This window comes from Pelobates fuscus, chromosome 13 (genome assembly GCF_036172605.1).
Source record: "Pelobates fuscus isolate aPelFus1 chromosome 13, aPelFus1.pri, whole genome shotgun sequence".
NCBI classification, from domain to species: domain Eukaryota; kingdom Metazoa; phylum Chordata; class Amphibia; order Anura; family Pelobatidae; genus Pelobates; species Pelobates fuscus.
The window spans coordinates 104,629,828-104,641,235 of NC_086329.1; the positions used below are offsets into that span (position 1 = coordinate 104,629,828).

Here is an 11,408-nt window from a genome sequence, read left to right on the forward strand (position 1 = left end):
TTGTGGGAGATGTAGTCTCCCAGCACGCCCTCACACCACCGGCTGTATTGTGGGAGCTGTAGTCTCCCAGCACGCCCTCACACCGCCTGCTGCATTGTGGGAGCTGTAGTCTCCCAGCACGCCCTCACACCGCCGGTTGTATTGTGGGAGCTGTAGTCTCCCAGCACGCCCTCACACCGCCTGCTGCATTGTGGGAGCTGTAGTCTCCCAGCACGCCCTCACACCGCCTGCTGCATTGTGGGAGCTGTAGTCTCCCAGCACGCCCTCACAGCACCTGCTGCATTGTGGGAGCTGTAGTCTCCCAGCACGCCCTCACACCACCTGCTGCATTGTGGGAGCTGTAGTCTCCCAGCATGCACTATAGAGCCATTAACATCACAGAGTACCACAGCACAGGAAAGGTATGAAAATTAGAAGTGTGTTCTCCTCAGAGGTCACCTCTAAAATATCAGTTGTTCTATTTGATGCTATATTTTGGGCTCAAAAAATAGGGGTGGTCTTATACGCGGAAAAATACCGTCATTTACAGATTGGGAAAGCAGCCATGGTGTCACTAACTGCTATATTATAATATTATTATATTATATTATATTATTATATTATTATTATTATATTATATTATTATATTATATTATTATTATTATTATATTATATTATTATATTATTATTATTATATTATTATTATATTATTATATTATTATTATATTATATGATTATATTATTATTATATTATATTATATTATTATTATATTATTATATTATTATTATATTATATGATTATATTATTATTATATTATATTATATTATTATATTATATTATTATTATATTATATGATTATTATATTATATTATATTATTATATTATTATTATATTATATGATTATTATATGATTATTATATTATTATATTATATTATTATTATATTATTATATTATATTATATGATTATATTATATGATTATTATATTATTATTATATTATATTATTATATTATATTATTATTATTATATTATATGATTATTATATTATATGATTATTATATGATTATTATATTATATGATTATTATATTATTATTATTATATTATTATTATATTATTATATTATATTATTATTATATTATTATATTATATTATATTATATGATTATTATATTATTATATTATATTATATGATTATATTATATGATTATTATATTATTATTATATTATATTATTATATTATATTATTATTATATTATTATATTATATGATTATTATATTATATGATTATTATATGATTATTATATTATATTATTATTATATTATATTATTATATTATATTATATTATTATTATTATATTATTATATTATATGATTATTATATGATTATTATATTATATTATTATTATATTATATGATTATTATATTATTATTATATTATTATTATATTATATTATTATATTATATGATTATTATATTATATGATTATTATATGATTATTATATTATATGATTATTATATTATATGATTATTATATTATTATTATATTATTATTATTATATTATTATTATATTATATGATTATTATATTATTATTATATTATTATTATATTATATTATTATATTATATGATTATTATATTATATGATTATTATATGATTATTATATTATATGATTATTATATTATTATTATTATATTATTATTATATTATATTATATGATTATATTATATGATTATTATATTATATGATTATTATATGATTATTATATTATATGATTATTATATTATTATTATTATATTATTATTATATTATATTATATGATTATATTATATGATTATTATATTATTATAATAAGGAAGCACAGATTGGAAAGTACTCATGTCACCGATTTCCTGATTGTATTGTTATTATTGTAATTTATTGTCCATAGAAAGAGCTGATTGGAAAGCAGTTATGTCACATTTTTTATAATTATTTTTATTATTACTATTATTATAACATTCGTGACGTCACGGGGTATGCTTTTTTGATAGAACACCGCCATTGATCCTGTGAGAAATGCCGAGAAAATTCCGCTCCGCGCCATATATGGTCACAGCGTTTCCGCCCTCCAGACCCGCCCCTTTCTGTTGACGTTCACGGCGCGCAGCCCCACCCTTGTAAAGCCGTTGCTGGACGCAGCCCCGCCCCCTGAGAGGACGTTCAGTGACGCAGCCCCGCCCCTCCCCGCCCCTGTTATAGTTCGCTGTAGCGCGCAGCTCGGGGCTCAGTTGGCTCCGGACTCGCAGCCAGTAAGTCACGTCACGCGCCGTTCAATGTCTCTGAATAGCACGTCCGCCGGGGTCATGAACCTGTACTGCGCCGGCAGCCCCTTCATCCAGTCCTGGAAGAATTCCTCCGCCGCCCGCCTCGGCCTCCCCCGGCACCTGGAGCAGCCGGAGCCGCGGCCGGAGCTCGTGCTGTCCTCCCAGGGGGAGCTGGAGGAGGATGAGGAGATGGAGAGCGAGTCCCGGGGCTCCACCTCCCCCCCGGAGACCCCCACCAAGGACGACCTGTACCACGAGACCCGCCAGCTGCTGCTCCAGCACTTCACCGAGTACTCGGGCGGCGACAAGGCCAAGGCCGCCCTGCTGCTCCTCCCCGGACCGGCCCGCCTGCGGCCCGCCATGGACACCCTGCGCCGGGTATCGGGAGACCTCATCGACAAACACAGGATGGCCTTCCAGGGTGAGAGTCTGCGCTACTGCCACGGCGGCGATACTGTCTGGGATAATGGCTGCCTGCAGCAAGATGGCCGAACCTAATGGCTGCCTCTGTATAATGGCATGGCTTCCTCTACATAGCATATAGCATGGCTTCCTCTACATAGCATATAGCATGGCTTCCTCTACATAGAATGGCTGCCTCTGTATAATGGCATGGCTTCCTCTACATAGCATATAGCATGGCTTCCTCTACATAGCATATAGCATGGCTTCCTCTACATAGCATATAGCATGGCTTCCTCTACATAGCATATAGCATGGCTTCCTCTACATAGCATATAGCATGGCTTCCTCTACATAGCATATAGCATGGCTTCCTCTACATAGCATATAGCATGGCTTCCTCTACATAGAATGGCTGCCTCTGTATAATGGCATGGCTTCCTCTATATAGCATGGCTTCCTCTACATAGAATGGCTGCCTCTGTATAATGGCATGGCTTCCTCTATATAGCAGGGCTTCCTGTATACTGTATATGGCATGGCTTCCTCTATATAGCATATGGCATGGCTGCCTGTATAATGGCATGGCTGCCTGTGTACAGTATAGAGCATGAATAGGCAACCTCCGGCACTCCAGATGTGGACTACATCCCCCATAATGCTCTGACACCCATAATGCTGACATATCATGGGAGTTGTAGTCCAAAACATCTGCAGTGCCGAAGGTTGCCTATGCCTGGTATAGAGCATGGCTGCTGTCTAATGGCTCCCTTTGTACGGTATAGAGCAAGGCTGCTGTCTAATGGCTTCCTGTATAGAGCAAGGCTGCTGTCTAATGGCTCCCTTTGTACAGTATAGAGCATGGCTGCTGTCTAATGGCTCCCTTTGTACAGTATAGAGCAAGGCTGCTGTCTAATGGCTTCCTGTATAGAGCAAGGCTGCTAATGGCTCTCTGTATGCAATATATAACAGTGCTGCTGTGTACCACATATAGGGCCTCTTTAATATAGCATGGCTGCCTCTATATAGAATATAGCAAGGCTGCCTTCTAATGGCTTCCAGTATAGTGCAAGGCTGCTGCTGTCTTATGGCTCTCTGTATGCAATATATAACAGTGCTGCTGTGTACCATATATAGGGCTGTTGTGTGCATAATATAGCTAGGCAGCGGTATACCTATATATTTTTTTTACAATGGATATATTACTGCAAGGCTGTTATGTGCAATATAAAAGACCTGTGTGATTATCTATATACAGTATGAAAAACTATCTAACTATTATCTGCAATTTAGCAAGACTGCTGCACCTCTTATGTGTCTTTGGACTGTTGATTAAAGCTGTGTAACACCTTATTGTTCTGGAGCTCTAACAATGGGTATTTTATATCTTGTGAGAACCATCTGCAGAGCCTGGCAGTAGTACTGTAAACCACGTCACTGCCGGTGAGTCCATGTGACAGTTCCTCTGTAAACCTTTATCAATGGTGGATCCCTGGAACCCTGTCACTCATTACAGCCATTCTTGTATTGAAAGATCACAGCCCCCTGTATGCCGATTTGATCAGTGGTCAGCCACCAGTAATCAACTACCTATACACTTTAACCAGGAATGAGCAATGTCTATTCATTCACACTGTATACGAGATCGACTGGGACATTCAGTATACACACATTTGTGTATATTGGTCAAAAAGCTGACTGTTTTTGGTCAAAGAAGCAAAATTATAATTTTTTTAACAAAGCCTTAAGAAAATAATGTGATCGGCTTAAACTGTTGGCCTATCCTATATATTGCACAATACCGCTACCTTGCCGTCTGTTACCCACCTCCCCTGTCCTAGTTGCACTCCACATTTTGGTCTGTTTGTGCTATTTTGCTTGTATTAGCCGACATTCTCACATTACATAAGGCTTAATTGCTGCTTCTATTATCTGACTGAACTGGTTTTAATGGCATTTAGTTGAATTACTGGGTGCAGAAGCGTGTTGTTCATAGAATCTTTCTTTTGGCACAGTGTATGATTTGAAAGAAAAACCTCCGCATTTTCCTTTTATCCTGTAAGATTTGGAAGGCCTGAAGGATTGTGCTTAAAATCTGCCCTGAATTTTCTGTTCAATCCGATCTCTGGCTTTTACTGGATATGTACACTAGTGTGATTGTTGGGGGTTAAAGGTAGTTTGAAAGCTAACTTGTAAGTTGTGCTGTAGAAGGCAATGTGGTGATTTTTCTATACCTTTTTTTTGTATATTTCTGTTGGAGCTTGTTTGGTTTCTTTTCACTGCAGTATTTGTTATGCACTGCTAACTGCTGTTTTGTTCATTCCCTTCCTCATACAACTGCTTTTTGGACCTTGTTCAGAAAGTACTTCTGCATTCCCTGTATGAGCAGTCAGCTGTATTAAGTTCCTTATTTATCTATGGTGACTAATAGGTTTTCTGTGGAAATAGGTCTCTGCTACTTACACCCCAGTAACCAGTTCCCAGGTCACTTATCCCGTCAGTATGCGGTGTATGTATTAAGGCAAGCTGCGAAAAGCTCATTTTGTGTTCCCCTTTGTTATATGCTGAGCTAGGGGTTACATTTGTTTCAGCAAACTGAACACCCATCTGTGTGGCTTTATTATTTTTAGAAAATAAAACTTCCAGCTTGAACTGTTATATATTTAAAAACCATTATGGAGTGGAATTCCGTTTCCGAAAGATTCTGAAATGCATGTTGCGTATCAAAATCTTCAATAGTAAAGTGTTGACGAGTTTTTGTATCGAAAGTTAGAATTTGAAATCTGTTTCCTTGCTCGTCGAATTATCTGATTTCTGAAGGACCGTTTCAAAGTATTGATGATGATAGTGAATTTTCAGCCATCTTGCATGTATATCTGTCTAGTAAACTCTCCTAATAAGAACATTGTAATCTGTAACAATCTATTAATAAATGTAATCTATAATTGCCTCACAAGTTGTATTGGGATTATTTGATCTATTACAATTGATACTGAAGTTGTCAATGTTTCTTTCCTCCAGGGATGCTCACAAAGCTATCCATACACAAGCGGGAAGACCTACAGAAAATATCCGAAGTCCCCTCCTTGGTTTTCAGTGATGGGATTACAAATTGGGGCAGGATTGTTACATTAATAAGCTTTGGTGCTTTTCTTGCAAAGTATTTGAGGAGCTTACACCTTGAAGACTGCATTGTTTCATTAGCAGACAGTTTTACGGAGTTCCTTATGAACAGCAAAAGAGAGTGGATAACAGAACAGAAAGGCTGGGTATGTATAGGTTTTTTTTTTCCCTCTTTCCTTTCTCCATCTCTTCCTGACATTCAAGCCGTGTATTGTCTGGGTTTCCCTCCCCTAGAATCTAGCGTACAGCCCGTGTGAACAAAGACTGTCACTGTTCTTGATGTGAATTCAGTCCATTCCCAGCTGTAATAATAGCTATTTGTTCAAAAATAAAGACTAAAAAGTCACATTAAATAATTAACAATTTGGGATCCAAGTGTTTGGAGAACATTGACATTATCAACACTTTTACCCCACTCCTACAGTACCATCTTTCTTAAAACTTATTTAGATGACTGAGTAGGATACCTCTAAAGTTGGCAAACATCAGTGATCTAAACTTATTTTCTTTTTCTTTTTTTTGTTCAGGATGGCTTTGTTGAATTTTTCCATATAGAGGACTACGAAAGTGGACTCCGAAATGTTTTAATGGCGTTTGCTGGTGTTGCAGGAATTGGGGCAAGTATTGCCTACATGATCCGGTGAACTATGGTGGTTATTGAGTCTATAAAAGCTTCCTGGAATTAAAGAAAAAAGGATAACTTTTTATGGATGTTACCATTCCAATCAATGACTCCATCAGGCGTTGAGCGCCAGGCTTGGGCAGTCACTTGGGCTGCACGATTGTATGGTATCACTGCTTATAACACCATTTAGTACTGCAGTATGGTCATCAGTTTAAAGGTAAACTGGGTCTCCCACAAGAAACTCTCGAAGTACCTCCCAGTTTTTGTTTTGTGTCAAAAACAGACTTGAGTTTAGTTTCAGAAGATCATGGCACCAAAAGAGTTGATCATTCTTATTTACAGCACTTTTGCAGGGCTGCTTTGCCAACCTTGAAAGACTAGTTTCCATGTTGTTCTGGTCAATGGGAATGTCTTATCCAACTTCAGTTACCTTTCAGTACAAAAATCAATTCTGTAAATTGTGTACATACTGTCCTGCTTTGCCAATGGAAATATAAATCGCATTCTAGATTTCAAACCTGAATTCACTGTGAAATTGTATAAAAGCTTCATTCCTTGGCCGCCTTCTGACCTTGCATGCTGACCACTTTTTATTATTTTTCTTGATATCCAGGGGACATCTAAACATTGATCAGATCCTTGCGTTTTTCATATGGTATTGGGGAAATTACAATTATTTTTTTATATATATTTTAGCCTGTCACTAAAACACTATATAATTTCTTTTTCTTTAAGAGGAATTGTTTATTTTCATTAAAAATTATTCTTAATATTTCCTCCGTAAGTACCATCGAAACCACCCTACCTTTATGTACGTGGAGTAATAGCTGCCCCTTATCAGATTACTCTGTAAATGTACGCCCTCGAATGTTTTATAAAGTTTGAGAGGTACTGAGTTTATTTCTGAATGTTCCTCTGGCACTGAAAGCTAAATCTAGGCACAAGCTCCAATGATCCAGTTAAGAGGCCCTCTCAAACAAGACGGCCTTTCTCCATAGCACTGCCATTCTATACACTTGGAATATCTGCTTCAGATGCAAACCGCACAGAATGTAGGGGTCAGAACAGGCTCACATCCAAACTATCAGATCCTCTATTGTTCAGGGTGCTAAGTTGAAAACAAATTGTACTTTTTGAATAAAACAAGAACTATTTTGTTTAAATTGTGTTCTGTCTGCGTTTTCTTCTCTTTTAATTTTTTTACAGATTAATTACTTGTGATTTAATTACTCCTGTACCTTCAGGTTAGTGGTGTGTGTGTATAGTTAGGACTGGCTCTTCTAAAACGTGTTTACTTTTCCATAAACCTGCAGGTTACATGTCATTCTGCAAATCTAATCCTTACAGTGTACACATTTAGATTAGATGATCTAACCTGAAATTGTTCCTGGGGCATTGTTGAACGGCGAACTGCCACGTTTATCAGCAATGGATGGGAACTATACCAGTGACAGAAAAGCAATTAGAAGCATAAAATTCAACTGATTTTTTTTTTTTAGTGTAATGTCTTGCCAGATCTAGTCTCTTTAGTTATTTGCTCTTCTGCTTTGAAGTGGGGAAGTTCGCACACTTGGAAACAAGTTCTATAAAGGATTACTTGCCAGCCGCAAGAAGCACTTAGAGATCATGCAGTCCATGAAGGGCGAAGATCCAAAGTGAAATTTTTAATTAAAATAAAGGCATTCAATTTAGCCTCTGGAATACACAATCCCAATAATTGCTTCAATTTCCTCAGGCATCTAAAATATTTCCGCTAACTATCTGTGTAGATAATAGGCAGTGCAGACACCCCTATGAACATAGTTCAGCATTTTCCACCTCACCATTGCAAACAGGTGCACACAATAAAGTAAGCTTGTGGAATCTCTGCCATACTAGATATGACCTAGTCCAGTGGAAGTGGAAACATTCAAAAGCAATAGCCCATCCATAAAGTGTTGGTGCATGCATACTCGGCAGAGAAGGGATGCAGAGTTTCAATACTTTGCGTCACTCATCAGTGTTCCAAATACTCTGGCAACAAGACCAGCACAAGAACGGTCAGGAGCTCTGTGAAATGGGATTCCATGGCTGATCAGGTGTAAATAAGCCTCACCTCAACCTGCACAATGCCAAACACCAGCTGCAGTGGTGTAAAATGAAAAAGAAGATATAAGCTAGATGCCCCGAAGGGAATCAGCTTAGTGTGTCTGGGGCGGCCAGATTAGGGGATAACCCTCACACAAGTGTGTAAAGTGTACCACTAATGGACTCTGGAGCATTGGAAATATCTTGTGGAGTGACAATCACGTCTGTCTGGCAGTCTGGAGAAATATCGGAGTTTGGCGGCTGTCCGGATAACGTTTCATGAATTCAAATGGTCTACAGTAAAGTTTGAAGGCACCTTTTTATTTTAAGAAAGTATAATCTTCATGCTACAGGATGGAAAAAGAAAGTGAAATGCTTTTGTGGCAACATTTCGAGGAAGGTACTTTCCTGTTCCAATATGACTGCATAAAGCAATGTCCATGAAAAACGCTTATGGAGGGGGAACACAAGTGGCCTGGATTTGGTCCCATTGAAAACCTTCAGGGTGATTGGGATCAGATATTGCATGCCAGAACATCTTGTAAGTCTTGTGGAAAGCCTTTATGGAAGAGTGGCGACTGTTATCACCACAACTGGATGGCACAACTCAATGTCAACGCATATGGGATGTACTACAACCACACCAAAATAGTGGGTGGAGCTAATCTATACTGGCCTTGATATGGACAATGTGGCAATCTGCAAGGATAAAAAGATTTAAATAGTGCAGACAATTAATAAAAATGCAGTGCTAGAATGGATTGTATGCGCTCACAAAATTAGAGCCAAAGAAGCACTTGGCTCTAGTGTATGGCACAGTTGGATTCTTTGGGAGATCCAAAACATCTATGGTGTGACTAATGTGGAATGGAAGTTGTGCTGGAAGCAAAAAGGCGATCTAGATAGTGTAACACTGTATCGGACGGTAAACGAGCAGCACAGATTGCACTCACGTGACTTCAGTGGTACTGCAGCAGTATCACCATAAATGGAGAGTAGTCTGTTCTCACTGGATATTTTTTTTTTTTTAGTTCTTTATTTTTGTAGTGCACGTATATATTACAGGCATGCCTGAGGTGCCCCGAAAGCAGTCCTCCGGCTTTTCCCACGCTTAACATGCGGGGTGAACGTTTAACTAGCGCAATTTTTATATTTTATCAAGCTTAGGCAACATAGCATGAAAGTATTTATGTTATGCAGACAGGTTTGGTTCATGCGTTTACTGTGGAGGTATCAGTATGTGTATTGCAGGTAATACAGTGCGACACTAAGGATATCCTTTAGCTTATACCCGGGTCCCTATTTAAAGTGAGGCGGTCCGCTTAAATTTTAAGACCTGCTGGACTAGGGTCGCTTATTGTATTAGTGTATGTATTTTGCGCTTAATGTGCCATATTCGCTTCTTAGGTATAGCGGTGAGATTAATCGGTTGACAGGTCAGTGTGGGTAGCTGTGTGCGATGCCTTTCAATCTAGTGTATTAGGGTACATGCCCGTCTTGCGCCTTAAATATAAATTAATGAGTGAACAAAACATAACAATGCATATGAGTGAGCAAAATAGAGAATAAAGCAAAAACAAAACAATACATAGCACCCCAAGCCTGCCCGTCTCCAGTGCCTAATTAGATAAGGGGCAGATTGGTAAATACATGGCATAGTCACTCCTACTGATGTAGTAAAGTACTTGCAGTTGATCTGAACGTAAAATGAAAGTCACAAGTAACGAAACAAGTACTCAGCAGGTGTTGGAGTCAAATATGATAGCCAGGGACAAAGTCCCGTTCTCTCTTCATCTGACGCCCTGCATGGGTAGAGCAAGGTTCCCGGGTTGATGGACTCTTCGTTAGGCTGGGAGGATACCTGGGATCCCTGGATGTTGCAGTTTAAGCCCTGCAGAATCTGCCCGGACCAGCCCTCCACACTTGTTGTAAGTCGATGTTTACATGCTTTATCCGGCAGGTCTCGCCGGACTTGCTTTGCGGTCGTTCATCGCGGTGGGTGGCGTGATTGCACATAGCTTGACGTTGCCGCCATCTTGTAGGGTAGGCCTTGGGGGGCTCGCGCTGCCTGCTCTATTTCTTCTATTCTCGGCCAGGGTGATGCGTGATGTAAGCAGATGGGCATGTAATTCTCCTGGTTCCTACCTCTCTGTAGCTGGGCAAATAGAGCGGCTCTAATTTGCAGGCAAGTTGGGTTAGGTATTATGCGCCGCCGCCGCCATCTTGAATTGAAGGCCTTTAACGTTCGGCACCACCAGTTTATTCCGCAGCCAGCTCTGGTCTGTCACAGTGGGGACCGGGATGACCCCCCCGGTCCAGAGGGGGGGGAAACGGGACTCTCACTGGATACTTGGATGTTCAAAAGGTACTCCGTAAAATGAAACCAAACCAAAAAAAATACAGGAAAGAAAAGTCCCCTATGGGTATGAATTACTCTGGTAGCAGAATCCGATGTCCAAAAAGTGTCTTCAAATGTCTTAGGTGGTGGATTGTACAGCTCCTTCTCTGTAGCATCTTGTATATGTAAATTTCTTTTGGAGTTCACCAGTCTGTGGAAAGCAGGTTGAGCTCTTCGCGTTGGGAGACAATTACTTCCTGACAGTGACATTTCCTCTTCGGCTACTCGTGGATGATCAACAAGCTAATTTAGCTGTGATGGCCTGGGTGTGATCTAAATTGTTTCATGTGTTGGCGCCACACTTAATTCCGAAGCGGTGGCTAATCGAATCCATAGTGACACACTCCAATGGACTAAGGAACTGGAAAGACTAGTTCTGCTCAAATGAACGTAAAGACAAAATGAACTGCATGATTTGGAAAATTGTACTGCAGATACCGTAGGACTTATCAGATCACTGCAGGAATGCCAGTAAAGGTGCAATGGATGGAGCAGAGTGTCCTATGGAA

The 11,408-nt window shown here is 39.1% G+C and overlaps 1 protein-coding gene across 1 annotated transcript; it reads left to right on the forward strand.

Moving 5' to 3' along the window:
* Window positions 1-2,235: 2,235 nt before the first annotated feature.
* On the forward strand, window positions 2,236-7,597 carry MCL1 (MCL1 apoptosis regulator, BCL2 family member). The gene is made up of 3 exons (XM_063439417.1): window positions 2,236-2,705; window positions 5,708-5,955; window positions 6,337-7,597. The coding sequence occupies exons 1-3, from the start codon at window positions 2,294-2,296 to the stop codon at window positions 6,451-6,453; spliced, it is 777 nt and encodes a 258-aa protein (XP_063295487.1). The 5' UTR covers window positions 2,236-2,293; the 3' UTR covers window positions 6,454-7,597.
* Window positions 7,598-11,408: the final 3,811 nt, after the last annotated feature.